At 34.6% G+C, this 16,786-nt stretch overlaps 1 protein-coding gene across 2 annotated transcripts; it reads right to left on the bottom strand.

Moving 5' to 3' along the window:
* Window positions 1-320: 320 nt before the first annotated feature.
* Past1 (putative achaete scute target 1) lies at window positions 321-13,582 on the bottom strand. Of its 2 annotated transcripts, XM_066296764.1 has the most exons (3): window positions 12,023-13,582; window positions 7,072-7,143; window positions 321-3,799 (listed from the first exon to the last, which is right to left on the bottom strand). In XM_066296764.1, exons 1-3 carry the CDS (start codon window positions 13,446-13,448, stop codon window positions 3,600-3,602), a joined length of 1,698 nt encoding a protein of 565 aa, XP_066152861.1. In that variant the 5' UTR covers window positions 13,449-13,582; the 3' UTR covers window positions 321-3,599. The 2 variants fall into 2 exon arrangements, with proteins under 2 accessions (XP_066152861.1, XP_066152862.1); XM_066296765.1 differs by lacking the exon at window positions 7,072-7,143.
* Window positions 13,583-16,786: the final 3,204 nt, after the last annotated feature.

Here is a 16,786-nt window from a genome sequence, read left to right as displayed (position 1 = left end):
CGGTTTCGTTTGTCGAAGGAATCCCTTAGCACTCTTCATTTATGCTTTATTTGCAAACAGAATGCACCTAGTCTCGACGGAAAACCCTGAACCGTAGCATAAACCCACAGAGTTGAGGTAGATAATAAAATGTAATTTTTTCAAACGTGACCCCATAACAAAAGCGTAAACCACAGGTTCCATGGCTGCACAAGGTTCCTGTGGTAAATCCATTGAGCCGTGTTTTCAAGAAAGAAAAGCTTGGTTTAAACCACTTCACGAACTCATAGGAATTTTTAAGTGTTTTTAAAAAAAGTTCAAAATAAAACACCGCTGGGACGTTTCTTTGCAAATAATATATTTTATGAAAACAACGATATATTTATTTCGGAAAATGAACCTGATAAGTAACAACAAAATAACTAAAATAAAGAATATTTTTTACGTTTGAGCGTTATTTAAAATGAACTGAATTGGATTATGTATGCTGATGTACAAATAGCAAATGAAAATTTCCTGCAAGAGCTTCTTAAACTTGTAGATTAATTAAATATGGCGTGCACCTTAGATTAATTCAAGAATCACTTGCAGATTAATTATAGGTATATGTCGTTTAATAGAAAATCAATACCTAGATACACGAATAAAATTATTTTCAAATACTAAAGTTCATTTATCTACAGAATATCATACAATTATACATCATACCTACTCAATACGGACAAGAGCTATCACATCAGGTATTTAGAATTGATATTAAACGTACATTATAAAAATTAGGAGTATCGCACCATGTTCAGGGAAAGTATACATAAGGAATATATGCTAGATAAATACACAAAATAATAGGATTTACCGCACATCTGACGACACTAGTGACGTGAAAGAGTACGTTTCCTCGGATCTACAGTAGATCACAAAAATATTCGGTCGGCAAATCTATTAATTATATTTACCGTTTTAAATGGATATTCGAAAGAATTCGACAGGAGTATTCAATAACGAATTTCTAATATATTTTTCATACCATAAAATAATCTTAATTTTCAAATAAAACCATCGAAATCGAAAGGAAATTATTGAATTAATAAATTCTCGCATAATTTCAATCTCACAAAAATGTTCGGATGCTGCTTAGCTGTTTGCAAGAAAACAGTTTTTTTACTATTTTGCAATTTGTTATGTGAAAAATGGGTCGCATTACAAATGAGGAGAACATTAATTTCGAAATTAAGATGCTTAGCGATTTTCAATTACGAAAAAGGTCATTCATACCGAAAAATAACTGCCATGGTAAATCTATGGCGACATAATATCGAAGCATAAAAATGAAGATTGACTTTTGCCATTAAAGCAATTAGGCCGTCCACGAATTCTCAACGAACAAGATTACAGACTTACTATGCGAAAAGTAAGAGAAAATACTAAAATAAGCGCCCCTAAGTTGTAAACGGAAATGGAGAAATTTGATGGAAAGAAAGTGTCAACGGAGACCGTTCGAAGATTTATTTATTCGTGATCATTGTTCCCACGGTCGTGTAGCCAGGAAAAAGCCCCGGGTAAGTAAGAAAAATCAAAAAGTTCCATCTGAATTTTCCACCGAACCTAATTCTAAAGATGAGGACTTCCGGAACAACGTTATTTTTTGTGATAAACCTAAATTTAACATTTTTAGATTTGGTGGTAAGCAAATGGCCTGCAGAAGAGCAACCACTGAGCTAAAGAACAACAATTTATGTCCCACGATAAAACGCGGAGGAGGTTCTGTGTATCTCCGCGAGGTGAGGGCGAATTGGTTTTTATTGAGGGAGTAATGGATAAGATATATCATCTCAACTTGTTAAAGCAAAACCTTAGGAAAATTACTGAGGGAACGGGATTTCTGGATCGGTTTAAATTTTATCGAGACAATCATACTGAGGACAGCGTTCAAATAGTGAAAGAATGATTGTTGCATAATTGTCCGAATGCGATGAAAACACCGCCGCAATCCCAGGATCTGAACTGTATTGACAACGTGTGGCATCAACTAGGCGTTTAAATTCGACAACATCAGATTTCGAATTAAGAAACATTAAAAAGAGTATTAACTGAAGAGTGGGTTAAAATCGATAAACGATTTATAGCAAATTAAAAGGAGTTTATACGTAATATAAATTTTTAGAAAGATTGCAACTATTGCCGTTTTTCGTTACGTTGAAACACGCGTCTGAATATTTTTCTAATTTGATAAAAATGTTGCTTAAACTGGTTTGTTATTATTTCTTTAGCCGTACATGCCTGTTGTTTATTTATATTAATTTATTAAATATTGGTACGCAGGATTTATTCTATTTGTTGGCAATTAAATTTTCCTTCCCCGTTCAGTGCAGTCTATCAAACCCAATAATAAATTAATTCTAGTAAGTGTCCTAGTATTTTCGTGATCCACCGTACATTTCTAATATACAAAGGACACAGTGGGGTCAGTTACCATACTGCATATATTTACTGCTATGGTAAGGCCGAGCTCCACAATGTTGCCGACTTGTCGCGTGCATCAAAAAAGTTTTTTATGCATACGATCCACCATAATTGGAATGTTTCACGACCGGCTCGGTTATTATTCTGCACGAGAAGAGTACCGATTTCACCACTTAACGTGGTTCTGATTTTAGCTTCCATTGATTAAACGTTTATTCATTTTTGAGAAAAAAAAACAGTTGAAATAATTTTGACAGAAAACTTTGAACAATCGAGCAACTTGGCCGTTTGAAGCACGCCGGCAACGTTGCAGAATTCGGGCTGGCCACAGCGGTATGTGCGGGGAAACACTTCATAGCACTAGTGTCGCGAGGTGTACTGCACGTTAAATTCAGCACTAAAGCAACATTTGTTTTTCGAAGGCAAAAAGATCCAAATAGTACCCGCTGATACTAAAAATTAATCAAACACAAAATTATAGCATTGACCTAACATCACCTGGTTTAATCCTGGTAAGTGCAGCTCGTCAAACGTAACAGAGACTTGGCTTACAGTATTTTGACACGTCTACTGGATGGCCCTTTGCTTGTGACTCTGAATGGGACAGTAGTTCAAGCAAACTAGGTTTGTATAGTGGAACAGGATCTCTTTAAAAAATCATGTATCTGGACTAGAGTTTTAATTCACGATCCGTTCACCTAATCTCTTTCTCCGAGTGCGGTTCCTCTCCGGCCATCACACGTATCAACAGAAGTCGCTCCTATAATCGCTTTCTCCCCTTTCCTTTTCTTATATTTGACAAGCTGTCGCAATAAAATTGATTAGTTTAATAAAGTTTGAAGCTCGAGTTTAATGCTACGAAAAGAATGTGAATAAATTATATACGACCGCCGTTTAACAGAGTCGACTAATACAAGTGACCGAATTGTCACAGTTTTAACATACACAAAATATGTATATTTGGAGCGCTAGAATCGTGCGGTGAACTATACCTAGTCAATATGCTATTAAACAGATTACGCTGGTAAAGTAAACGTATACAATTTGGCATTAATTAAAATTGGATTGGAATTTTTCAAAAATATGGTATGTACAAAAATAAATAGCACTTGTGGATGAACAATATTAAAGGCTTTGAATCAACTTTTGTCGATGACTCAACGTTTCGAAGGTGGTACCAAGTGAAGAGGCAGCTCACTCGGCAAATCATTTCCTTCGATTTTGATGTTAATCAGATGCATGGCCAAGGCGAATTCTTCATTATCCAGCATGCCGTCCTTGTCGACGTCGGCTAACTTCCAAACTTTGCTCAAGACGGAGTTTGGCAACTTCGACTTCACCATTTCCCCCTTTGCCGCTGCAAAATAAATACATTTCCAATCAAACGACTATAACGTTAAGTGATATTAAACATTTTCCAGCGTTTGGATTTATTATTCAGAAACCGAAATAGAATGTAAATTGTCACCCTGTACAATCAGTTTTAACTGTGATAAAATTAATCTCTAACATTGCGGAATCTCGTATTTAATACTTTAAATCGTAGTAAAATCTAGTACTTCTAAGGTTGTCCAAAGTTACTAGTGCGGAAAGAATATTACGTTTAAAATAATCAGTCTAGCAGAACAAGTATTTAGCCCGTTATCAAGCTGATAAGAGTACTTGCAATAAAGAATTCGTAACCGTTCCAAATCAGAAAAAGTCCCTTGTTGTTACCTATTTGGTCCAAAACTCTAACACATAATGCACTTTTGGGTCACCCTGTAGGCGTGTATCGGGTTAAAAACGGGTACTTATTTACTTAAATTTTTTTAAAGAAAAAAGTAGTAAATCAGTGCATCGTGTAGTGAAGAGGTGTTATGAGGGTTGTTAAGTAGTCGCTATAAATATTTCAAAGCACAGACGAATCCCTGGCCTAAATCTAAATACGCCAAATTTAAATATTTAAAATTCCAACTGAACTTATGATGCAAACGGTCGTTAATGGGTACTTAACGGTTTAAACTTTTAAACCATTAAAAATGAAAATGCTGTCATACCATCTGTTCTTATTTTCTGAGTATACAGAGTGAACCTTTTTAGATCACTATTAAAGGAATCTCGTGGATTAGCAGAGCTGCAAACTCGCTTAAATGGCGGAATAATACCAGTTTCAGAGACCAATTTGAAACCTTCGTTTTTTCTTGTATTATTAGGTATTTTACATCAAATTTTGTCGATTTACTTAAGTCAATGCAACTTAGTTGTTAGAGGTCGCAGTAAAAATCGAAGAGTTATGGGGATTCTTACCTGAATAAGACATGCTCGTCAGGGTTTTACTGACACCTCAAATTTACGAGGAATGATATAAATGTGCTTTTTTCCTAACGGAGAAAATAGTGGATTCTAGCTGCTTTAAAAAGTTATTTTCTAAGCCATAGAGCGATACAAATGACCCCATAGTTATTATTTAAATGGCATAATAAAAGCTATATTTTCGCGTTTAATTCCAAATTTGAAGATTTACACAATTCCTGTGAACTAAAAATTGCAATTTTGTATGAAAAAATTAATTTATTAAAATTTTTTGAGGTGGTTATTAACGAAATTGCATTTTTCAGCTAATACAATTCGATATAAAAATATTAAACTTTGTAAAATCAATGTTCTACCAAAAAAAAAAGGAATTTTTGGCCCAAATGAAGCATTTTAATCATCGCCTTTTGTGAAAATAATGCTGATCTTATGGCACACTAATTAGGTTAAATTTAAATAAAAAATAATAGATGCGGGTTCGTCATTTTGAAAAATAGCTACGTGATTATTGGGATAACTTGAAAGCTTTCAAAAATTCCCTTTTCACGAGCCCGAAATCTGCTACTTTTCTAATTAAAGAAAAAAAAGCAAACTTGTACGATATCTCGAAATTGACGGCGGCCAGAACGAATCTGATAAATGTGTTTTATTTAGTATAACATTGATTAACCTTTTCAGACATACAATGTTTTCCAACAACCAATAATAGCTCAGCTGCATCGACTTAAAGATATCAACAAAACTTGGCTTTCGTAAATTTAGGATTAAAGTCCTCATTTTTTCACTCCCCGGGGACGAAAAATACCTCTGAAATTGCATTTTTTACTCATTTAAACGTTTTTTTTTTTAATATCTTTTGACTAACCATCGAAGAAAAACACTTAAAATACAGGGTGAGTCGGGAGGATCGTGCCAAACTTCAAGAGCGTGTTGTACGTGAAAAATAAATGTAAAAACACTCAAATGTTGTTATCCGATTTTCGTTTGTTTACAAGTTATAGCGTAAATAAAACTAAAACATAAAATTTAAAAAAATTATAAATTTCATAAGAAATTCCATAAATGAACGTTTGGATATCATAGTAAATGTTCAAAAATATTGCCATTAACTTCTAAACATTTTCGGCTTCGTCTATGAAGAGCATTCGTTGCGCTCCTGATCGTTTCATGTCTTTCTTTAATGGCAGCTGCAGCATTTCTAATGCGTTGAATTAGTGCATCTTGAGTGTCCACTTTTACTCTGTACACTTCAGTTTTAAACCAACACCACAAACAATAATCTAGTGGTGTGAGGTCTGGAGATCTTGGAGGCCAACTAATAGGGCCACCACGACCAATCCAACGTCCAGGAAACGTTTCGTCTAAATGTTGCTTAACCTGTCGAGCAGAACGTGCGGGAGCTCCATCCTGCTGATAGTACATTTGGATTCGGATGTTTAAAGGAACATCCTCAAAAAGTCTCTGCAATTCATTTGAAAGGAAATTCAAGTAGCGTTGTCCCGTGAGGAGTGATTCTCCAAAATAAAAGGGCCAATTAAATAACTTTCAATCATATCACACCACACGTTTACAATATTTTTGAACATTTACTATGATATCCAAACGTTCATTTATGGAATTTCTTATGAAATTTATAATTTTTTTAAATTTTCTGTTTTAATTTTATTTACGCTATAACTTGTAAACAAACGAAAATCGGATAACAACATTTGAGTTTTTTTACATTTATTTTTCATGTGCAATACGCTCCTGAAGTTTGGCACGATCCTCCCGACTCACCCTGTATAATCATAATAGATGGAGATGAGTATTTGTGCTATATGCATTTTTATTTTATTTCGAACATTCTCTTTGGAAATATCGCTCCCTACCTCTCCTGTAATATCGGTCAAAATAGACTGAACAGGATAACACTTTAGGCCGACGACAATAATAAAATATCAACAATAATAAATGTCCTCTCAATAATAAAGCCAACAAATATGAATATTACAATATGAGCAAAAGTACTGCCCAAGTGAGGTGATTTAAATGTTCATGTAGTTCTGAGTTCGTTATGCAAACAAGACAAACACATGATATTCGCGTTCAAGTATTTTACTACGCTCTTGTAACTATAGATCCCGTAACTTTATATGATGCCGCATTCTGAAATTGCTACCTCTAGGTGATAGAGGCGTGCAAACATTAACACACACGTGCAAGTCGGTGGTTTTTGACATATTTTCAGCTGCTGACAATATAAATTTACGGATTCAAAAGTACATAAACTTGTACACGAAGCAATGAAAACGCAACAAAAAAGTCTTGTATTTAGTTAACTAAGCTGCTTACATCTTTTTAAGGACCAAAAATGCTTTTTTTTTGTCCAAGTTCCTATGAGAGTAGGTGGTGCGTTCAAAACGGCTAAAAAACAAGGAATCAGATAATATTATTTCAGCTTATTGATCAGTAAAACAGAGGAGTGATTAGTGACGTCCTTTTCCTTTTTACAATGTATATTAATAAACCCGATTGATTGAACCAGTAAGAGTAAAAATTCGAAAACATTTCGGCTGTAGTTGAATCGTGAATTTCCAAACTCGCTCGTTTCCACCTCTGACTTAAGTGCATTAAGTAACAAAAATCGCTTTTTGAAATTCACGATTTAATTACACTGATAACGAGAGCGGAACTTTTTGCTTTGTATTGATGTAAGAGTAAAACGAAGAGCAGGTACCTAACTACGACGATGTACATGGTGCCCACACACCAAGTTAAGTACATGAATATTTTTTGCATAAAATTTAACAAGGAGGCTCTTTGAGAAATTTGAAATTAAAAGTTATTCATTATTCAAAAATTATACAGGGATTATTCAGTGAAGCGTTAGAAAATTAGCAATATTTTTCAGCTCTGTGTTAATGCTCGGTAATTTGAACCGATCGTTGTAATGTAATGCCCAAAGCCAACACTGCATTACGATAATTGTATTTGTAACACCCCGAATTTCCATTTTATGATCGGTCGTTCAAGGGTTCATTCGAAAATCGACTGTCAAGTGGAGCATGCATGCTCCACCTAACTCACCGTAACGCGAACGTTCGTCAGTCAATATATACGATAAACGAGCGTGAACCAAACTTCGGGGGCGTTCGCCACTCAAAGACAAAGTCACGGAGTCAATTAGAGCATGCATGCTCACTTACACTACAACGTTCAGTTGCAAGTAACTCAAGGGCTATAGACGACTCCGTGGATGTAATTATTAAAATAAATATACAGTTGAAGCAAGCATGTGAATGTTAATGAAAGTCGTCGACGCATGAGCAGTGCGCTGATTTGCATGTGTACGTAGATTTTCTCTTTATAGGTGACCTTAAGCAAGATTTCATTGCGGGTAGATCGCACGCTAACCAAATGTAAGCCGAACTCATCGGTGACAGTCGAAATCGAATGAAGAGGGAGTAGAGAAAAAATACGACTATGACTTACCCAGATTAGTTGGTTTCGTTATTTTTTATAAATAGTACAAATCCATGGTTTATGATCGAGTTAAGTTAAATTAAAATTTTCTTATAACTTTATTAAAATCTTCAATTAAATTCATATTTGGCAGTGAAAGGGTCAATGCCTTAGTTCATCTCCTTCAATATATACATTTGATTACGTTCACGCATGTTTCTTGTGGGTCAACGTGCAACATACAGTGTGGCCCCAATTCCATCCACGCTCCCCGTGTTACCTTTTGACGTTTGTTTATTTTTTTAATGTTGCTTACGTCACCGATAGCACAAAATGGCCGATTTTAAAAAAAATTGAAAGACGGATCAAGTGCCACCTCGAATTAAACGTCTTTCAAAACTATATTCAATGGTGAACTTCGATTCAAAATCAATCAATTAGTTTTTAACAAAAATAGGTATAAATCTGGCAAAAAAAGCAATACAAACTCAGACAAATAGTTCGCAAACGACAAAAAAACTTGTTTCTTGATTGGAAATAAGTTTATTTTCGATTTTGTGCTCACAAACAGTATTCGATTATTTTTATTTATCTTTTTATTTTTTGTTTTTTTTTTAACCAAAAAGCATTTATGAGAATAAATTTAAAAACAAACCAATTCCCTATTAACAAATAAGTTTTTTCATTATTTGCGCACTATTTAATTGAATTTGTATTGAATTTTTTTTATCAAATTTATTGCCGTTTTTTTCAAAAACTAATTGACCATTTTGCGCTACACGTGACTTAAAATTTAAAAAATAAACAAACGTTAAAAAATTGACAAAAAGTGAAAAGAGAAGAGGGGTTGACATTTTAGTCACATGGTCGTATTAAATTCCACCGAGCAGAGAAGAACGATCAAAATTGGACTCAGAAAACGGCATTTCAGCCAATCAGTGTTTCCAGGAGTCAGAGGTCAAAAATCCTATAGGTTTCAGGACAATTTGTTTTTTTTTTTAACTTTATTATGCTGGATGTGTTTTTTTATTCGACTTATGAATGATACAAACTGTCTATGATCGAAAATGCAGAAAGGCAAAAAATGTAAAATTGACATATGGACGGAAAATAAGCAATTAAGAAACTTTCTTCTTTGTATTTCTTTCAAATTTTGAAACATAAGTAAATTTCAAAATGTTCACTAAAAAAAGAAAATCAATAAATTGATCAGTTAATCGAATGCTTGGAGCAGGCATTCATTTCAGAAACGCCATCGAGTAGATCTGGCATTGAAAGTGTCAGGACCGTCACTATAAAATTATAAACTGTTGCGAGATATAAATATCTAGTGATGTTGACTACTTTATGGTAGCTTTCCAACGTAGTCACAGTTTACTTGTGGTCCCACTCGCTTTGCCATTTTTCACAAGCTCAGTTTGGTTCGCTTTTCACGCCGTGATCAAATCGTATTGTTACGAAGCATAATAAACGAACGGCACACAGTGATCCAAGTGATCGACGCATCCAACTAATCGGGCAATCCGAGTCATTAAATTACAAAAACCAATGGAGAAATCAACATGATATGCAACATGGTGGTGACATCAACAACCTAGAAGTGGAATTTTGCTTTTTACGGTTTTGTCTTGCTCTTTTTGGCAAATGAAAACTAATCCATGTCGAGCAAACCTGAAGAAATGACGTCCCCCCCTCATGAATTCTTCCGTACGTCTTATATGCACTGTTTCCACGAGAGTACGGCGCATCTCCGATGATAAAATGACGTCTCAAGCCCACTAATGTAGGGCAGGTTTCAGACCAAAACAAGACACTACTTTAGTGGAATGTCGGCAATTGTTTGCTGTGGACATTTCTTCTATTTTCACGCTCAGAATGCTATTCCATTTTTCTCAACCATTACTTTATAAAAATAAGTAATTTTGCTATGTAAATGGTTACCGAACCACACGAGCAAAGCCGTAGCGGCGACATCAGATCAGCGAGATGGAGAATTTTATTCATTTCATTACAATTTTATTTTGTTGAATTAACCACTATTAACGCTTAAAAGAGTGACCCACAGGAAAATGCAAACTTTGAAGATTTGATGTGGGCGATAAAGGCAAATGATGACGCAATAATGTGTTACTGTGGAAGGAAGAAATGTAAAAATAAGAATGTATGCAGTTGAACATTTGAGAATTATTATATAACAAGTGACTGAATGAGTTCATTCTATAATTTTGGGTTTGTAATAGATACATTGCAACTTGGTATTAGGAGGAACTCATCTGAGAGATACTGAGCTAGATGCTTAATCCGTCCCATGATGTGACGCCATACTTGCTGACAAGAATAGTTTGCCAGCCTTTTTGTTATACACATTTGAATTGATTTTTTTCATTCAATTTGTATAGATCATTATGATAAGTAAGATCGGATAAGCAGCCCAAACGTATAAATATGTATTAGATATTATTTCATTTGATTTATATTCTACTTATTTTAGGAGCAGATGAATTATTAAGGTGTGTTTAATAATTGAAAAATAGTTAACTGAAGTTTTCTTGTAATTGATAAGATGAACTTTGATCAGTAAGTAGAGCTTATTTATCTACTTTAATCAACAATGATACAGTCATGAACATGGATGACACAGTTTCATATCTAAAGCTCCCATAATACATATCAGCAATATAAGTATTCTACTATATCTGCTTGAAAAGTTCATTTGATAAATGTTACCTAATATAATCGCTACTGTGAAGAATTAAATTAGTTTGCTTCACTTCCTTTCAGTGCAAATGAAACCAAAAATACCAATATTATAATCTACCAAAAAAGCTAGTTAAATGCATTTAGTAGCCAAAGAGGAATTGCAACATACAAATTACATGTAGATGCCTACCTGTAGGGTTGTTCTTAATACTGAATGCCCATATTTTCAGCTCAACCATAAGTATCTTGGTTATTTGAAGCCATAGGCGGTCGTTTATATTAAAGCAAACTTGGATACACACTATTGATTGAGAATCTGCTTTAAGGTTGCATAAATTCCCAATACTTCCGGAGTCATTTCCGAAAAAACCAAATGTTTCAAATTTCTTTGTATTTTCTTGTAATATTATAAAAAGTACTCATTAAAGAAATATAAAACTGGGATATTGTTAAGACACTTTTTTTATAACAAATCTAAATATAGAGCAAAATTTCTTTGAAATATGCAAATTTTGAAGAAAAATGTTTTTCTTAAGAATGTTATGACTATTTTCTAAGATTTTTTGGTCAACTCTTTGCAAGTAAGGTTTATCTACATTTACAGTTGCAGTCTAAATAGAAAAATTCCAATATGATGCCCATAAGGAAAAACATATCTGATTCTGTAACATTTCCATTTGGGACCAACTTTGCATCACATTAATTAGATTGTAAAAATTAAAATATTGATATTAAATTTTTCAATGACTGCTCATGTGATGGTACACTTATTTATATCCTCATTTTGGGTTTATCAACTTTTTAAATAAAGTGTATAACAATATACTAAGTGTAAAGAAAATTTAACCTGTAATCATTTCTAAAATTTCCTACACTTATAAGATCTTTCTAATTGGATATTCCTAGATTTTGCTTGAGTCATCTGAAGCTGTAGATAAGCTGTAAATGGTAGGCCAATGATAAGCATTAATAACATTCTTATATTCAATGGATTTTAGACTCAAAATATTATTAACTGTAACAACAGATTGTACTAATAAGTGACAAAGGATAAATTTTGAATAAAACATAGTCTCTCCACAACAAAGTTTTATGGTGTTCATATTTAAGAAACTAAATATTTTAAAATAAGGAAGCTTACCCATGCCAGACACCTTTCCATCCACGGGATTCAATTGGTAAAACACATCATCATATCTGTGTTTTTCTCTGTTTACAATCCAGTCATGTTCTCCAGCTCCAGCATCTATTCCCTCTCCACGTTTATAACCAAAGGGTGATGCTGTATCTTCAACATTATTAAATGCCCCACCAGAAACATGTCCATTATTTGCATTGTTAGTAGTGGTGTTTTCAAGTGGAATCATTGCCATCAATTTAGAAATATCATCAGCTAACATTCTATCGACAATCTCTAACAATTTGGGCTTAATAGGATTGAATTTGGTAAAGTCCATGTTGATCAAAACTTCCTGCATTTTCTTTATTTCTGGAAAATCCCCTTGGGATATTTGATGTTCTCTTTGTAATTTATCATATATTTGGGACAAGTTTTTAATTAAGTCTTTTTTCTTAGAATCCTTTCCAAAAACAGAAGGCATCTCTTTTCTAAGTTCTGCTATAATATAGGCGTGGACTTTGGCCAGTCTGGCTCTCTTAATTAGGTCATTCAACTTCCTTAATGCTGCATTTCGAGGTAAAGACTGTAAATCCTTAAATAAATCTTGTTCTTCATCTTCAAATAATCTTCTGTTCACATCGTATCTTAAAGTTTGATCCCAAAATGAACCAATATATACCCTGGCAACCTCTGGAGTTTGCAGCACTTTCCCTAATGACCACATAAGTGCTCCATACACTCTCATCAGCTGTTGGTGGTCTACCATATCAGCTTTATTCAAAACAATACGAATTTTGTCATCATGCCCTCGGAGAGCCTCAATTGAACGTCTGAACTCATCAGAGATATCTAGCTTATGGGCATCAAATAGCAAAATTATTCTGTCTACTCTTTCAGCAAACCATTCAAGTACTCCAGTAAAGTCATAGCCTCTATCAACTCTTTGTTTTTCACCTGACAAGATTCCAGGAGTATCCACTATGGAAATATTCTTTAATACTGGAGAATTAACCAGTGAACATTGAAGGCGATTTAAAAATGCATTTCCAAATTTAGAAAGTGGTCGAAACTGGCGTTTTGGGTCAACCACTAAGGCATTACCAGGAATTATTCCTTCTTTCTCATCATGCATCACAGCTATGAACCTGTCAGTTGTGGGTTCAGGTCCAATGCGAATTCCAGGAAACTCCCTTTCCAGTAAATATTTAATAAAAGTTGTTTTACCTGTTGAATATTGTCCAACAAGTAGAATCATCGGTTTGGCTTCAAAATCGGAATCTTCCAATTTGGGGCTATGGAATTCATGGAAATGGTAGTGTTCTTCCAAAGGCAATAATTTATGCTTGTAAATATCTTTCAATCCTTCTAACACATTGTTATATACTTCCTGTTTGTTGCTGTCTCGTGTTAACCAACTGAACATATTTATTTTTTTATTTATGGACATACACTAATAGACAGACTTTAAATTAAAATAAAATGGAAAATTGGAAGAGAGGAGACGGGCGTATCACGGCTCGTAGCTGATGCAGTACGAGACGTCAGACCGTCTTTTTTCCGCGTTCGAGTTTCGTTCGTCATTCGTGTTCGTGGAATCGTGATGCGTGGCCTCATGCATAGCCTAAAATTTATTCCCCCGGCAATAAAAACTGGCAACGCTGCGAGAGGTGCCAAAAACCCAATATGGACTTTAAGACCTAAATTATACAGGGTGTCCGATTTAAAATTTGTATTTTAATGTAATTTTCGCTCAAATTGGAAACACTGAACAATCGCATGGTAATTCTTCCAACACATTTATATGTCAAATATTTGCAGACTCTAATATTTTTTTACCAATATACTACAGCATTGTACAAATACGTACAGTATCGCGTGATGGTAAGTACGAATACTCACCAGACGAATACCCCTCGTGTATCCATACGCAGCACGCACTCAATGTTCGCATCGTTTCGCTTAGACATTGAGGAGATTTTGCTATGGCGAAGGAATATATTACATTGCATAAGGCATCCGTAGAAAGTTGAGAAATGGAACATTAGACATATTAAAAACAGAAAGTTCACTTAATTATATAAAAATAAAGTATAACAAAATGTTTCTTCTGTGCACACAATAATTACATCTATAGAAAGAAAGTGACAGTCTTGAATTAACAAAGATTAAATAGTTCTTCTTGTTCCTTAATATCTTGTCGATCTAAATTGTCATCTCCCCACCCTGTTAAATTTTTATAAAAAAAAAATAGAAAGAACATGAAAAATAACAAAAAATATGATCTTTTGACGACTTTTTCTTAGTGCATCTAACGTCGCCGGTAGGGTAAACTCACCGATTTTTTTAAGATGAAACATGGATCAAGTGGTACCTCAAATTAAAGATATTGCAAAACTAAATTTAATGGTGCACAGCGATTTAAAATCGATCAACTAATTTTTGAGAAAAAGAGCTATAAATGGAAAAAAATATATGTAAAAATGCAATACAAACCCAGTTAAATAGTACGTAAACAATTTTAAAAAAACATTGTTTGTTGGTAGGAAATTAGTAAGATCAAATGTGCGAAATGGGCGCCATTTTGCGCTTAATAAAAATGTAATCCGTTAAAAAATTCCTGCTTTACATTAACGAAGCTTTTAAGGTAATAGATCTGCAAACTTCCGTAATTCAATATCGCTCTTCTGCCAAATTCTTTGGCCGAGTAACAAAAACCCTCGACTTGATATTGCCCCGTAAAAAAAGTCCAGAGCCGTCAGATCAGGAAATCTTGGAGCCCATTCAATTGGACCACCTCACCCAATTCACTTTCCCATAAAATTTTCATTCAGAAACTTACGTACTGGTAGAGTATAGTGGGGAGGAGCACTATCTTGTTGGAACGTAATTACATCATACTAATTAAACACCTGTCGGGCTTATTTTCTACAATTTCAATAATTTGAGGAGTAATCAGATCGACCAGAAAATTCGGATACAGCTTTTCGTGTAGATTCTCTTCCAAGAATAGTGGTCTCACGACGTGGTTTCCAGGATTCCTGCCACACGTACACTCATTACAAAAACAAATGTTCTGGACAAATCGGTTATTCTGAATCATTCTCTCGACTATTCGCCAAACTGAATACGTCTATCGGAATCCGTTACTCTTGTTAATTTTTCAGTTTGTAAAAATGTAATTTTTTTCAACACATTTTTTACAGTGGCAGAACTGACCTCGCATTGCAGTGCCGTACCCGAGGCTTGTTGAGGTTGTTCCATTGCTGATTGAATAATTTCCAAATGTGTGTCTTCACATACACTAAGACAACCCCGACATTCTCTTGGGTAGTAAATTCTCTGTTCAGTCCTTAGGTATTTGCCAGTTGAGTTTCAAAAAATCTTTCATCGCATAAGTTTTCGGCAGCATGGTAGTTTAGAGTCGCACGGTATATCAAATATAAGTAAAGAAATAAATAATTTGTCTTCTACTTTCCGCGTGCATGAACGATTACCCGATTAATTTAAGAATAGCTCCATGCAACTGTTCATCGTGTACTGTCGATTAAAACAGCTAAAAGTTTGTTTATCTGTCCCATGACTTATCTGCCTCATCCCTTAGTGTCTTATCTTGTCCAGTGTCGTCGTTTGGAAAGTCGTAATCTAAGCATGCAAGGGAAAAATCCGAAAAAAATTCACGTTGCCTACTCGCTACGGTGCATGTTTATTGGGGGGGGGGGGCTCAGGGAAAACCAAATCTGGGCGGTACTGGAGTCCATTCTACTAGCTTGTGTGGGACTTTTACCCACTAAAGAAACTCCGTATTTTAAAGATCTATGAGTCTGTGCTCATACAAAAAAATTCATCTTTTGAAAATTGGCAACGTTGCGTCGTGTTTAATTAATTCCGATAGCACCCTAATTAGCCGCTTAAACTAGGTATGCGTTTACACATGGGTTTTTAGGGGCCGATAAATTTTCAGTTAAAATTCAAACATTACATGATTTGTATTTCATTATTTTCAAAGGCAACTTACCTTTAAATTATTGTTGTCATCTGTAATTAGAATAAAATGTTACGTTACGCCCAATGATTGGGGCCATTTCCTCCTTTCCATGTGTCTTCAAAATTCTGTTTTAAGTGCTCGACGACTGTACGGCTTAGGTGTGCAGGAACTCCATCACGTAAATACCACATTATAGCACGCAATTGAAGATGCACATTTTCTAACAAATTAACTTGGCGGGTGAGTTGTTACGTGTCGTGAGAGAGAAAGCATTCGAACGAATAACGAGATCACATTAAAATATTAAAAATAATTACAGTCCGTGACAATTATGAAAGCTAAGGGTGGTTTTATCTTGTCTCTCCTCGCCGGGTCCTAATGGGCTCCACTTGTCCACAGAACAGTATGTTAGATAAGATGGGATAAAACGCAGATGACCACAGAGTAACGCAACACAGATGGCTATAACTGGTATAACTCAGATATTGGCACGGTAAACAGGCCTACCTGTTTGCAGCATATCCGATGCTTTATCACTTTACCGGCAAAGTTAACCTGGACGACCCTCTAAGGGTCAGGTTTTCAGGGTTCAGCGCGGCGTTGCCGCTTAAGTTGTATTATTAGTTATTAATTAAGTTTTTAATTGCTTTTGCTAAAAAAGTTAACGTTAAATAATCAAGATCTGTGAAATACGTACAATTTTAAGCGCATTGTAGCTTTTTGGTTGCCAACTTAAAAGTTTCTTTTGAAAAAGCTATTAGCTTTTCTTTTGTTGTAAGGAACTTTTTTATTCAAAATTA

Source organism: Euwallacea fornicatus, chromosome 26, assembly GCF_040115645.1.
Source record: "Euwallacea fornicatus isolate EFF26 chromosome 26, ASM4011564v1, whole genome shotgun sequence".
NCBI lineage: Eukaryota > Metazoa > Arthropoda > Insecta > Coleoptera > Curculionidae > Euwallacea > Euwallacea fornicatus.
Note: the sequence above shows the minus strand (reverse complement) of the source record. Positions and strands in the feature narration are given on the sequence as shown.

What these genes read in the sequence shown, in the direction of transcription:
- Past1 (XM_066296764.1), bottom strand. Translation starts at nt 13,448, where the DNA reads ATGTCCATAAATAAAAAAATAAATATGTTCAGTTGGTTAACACGAGAC. An exon ending in TGGAAAGGTGTCTGGCATGG is followed by an intron (nt 7,144 to 12,022) that starts GTAAGCTTCCTT and finishes CTTGTTTTTTAG; the next exon opens with CCGTTTTGAACGCACCACCT. An exon ending in TTTTTGGTCCTTAAAAAGAT is followed by an intron (nt 3,800 to 7,071) that starts GTAAGCAGCTTA and finishes TTTATTTTGCAG; the next exon opens with CGGCAAAGGGGGAAATGGTG.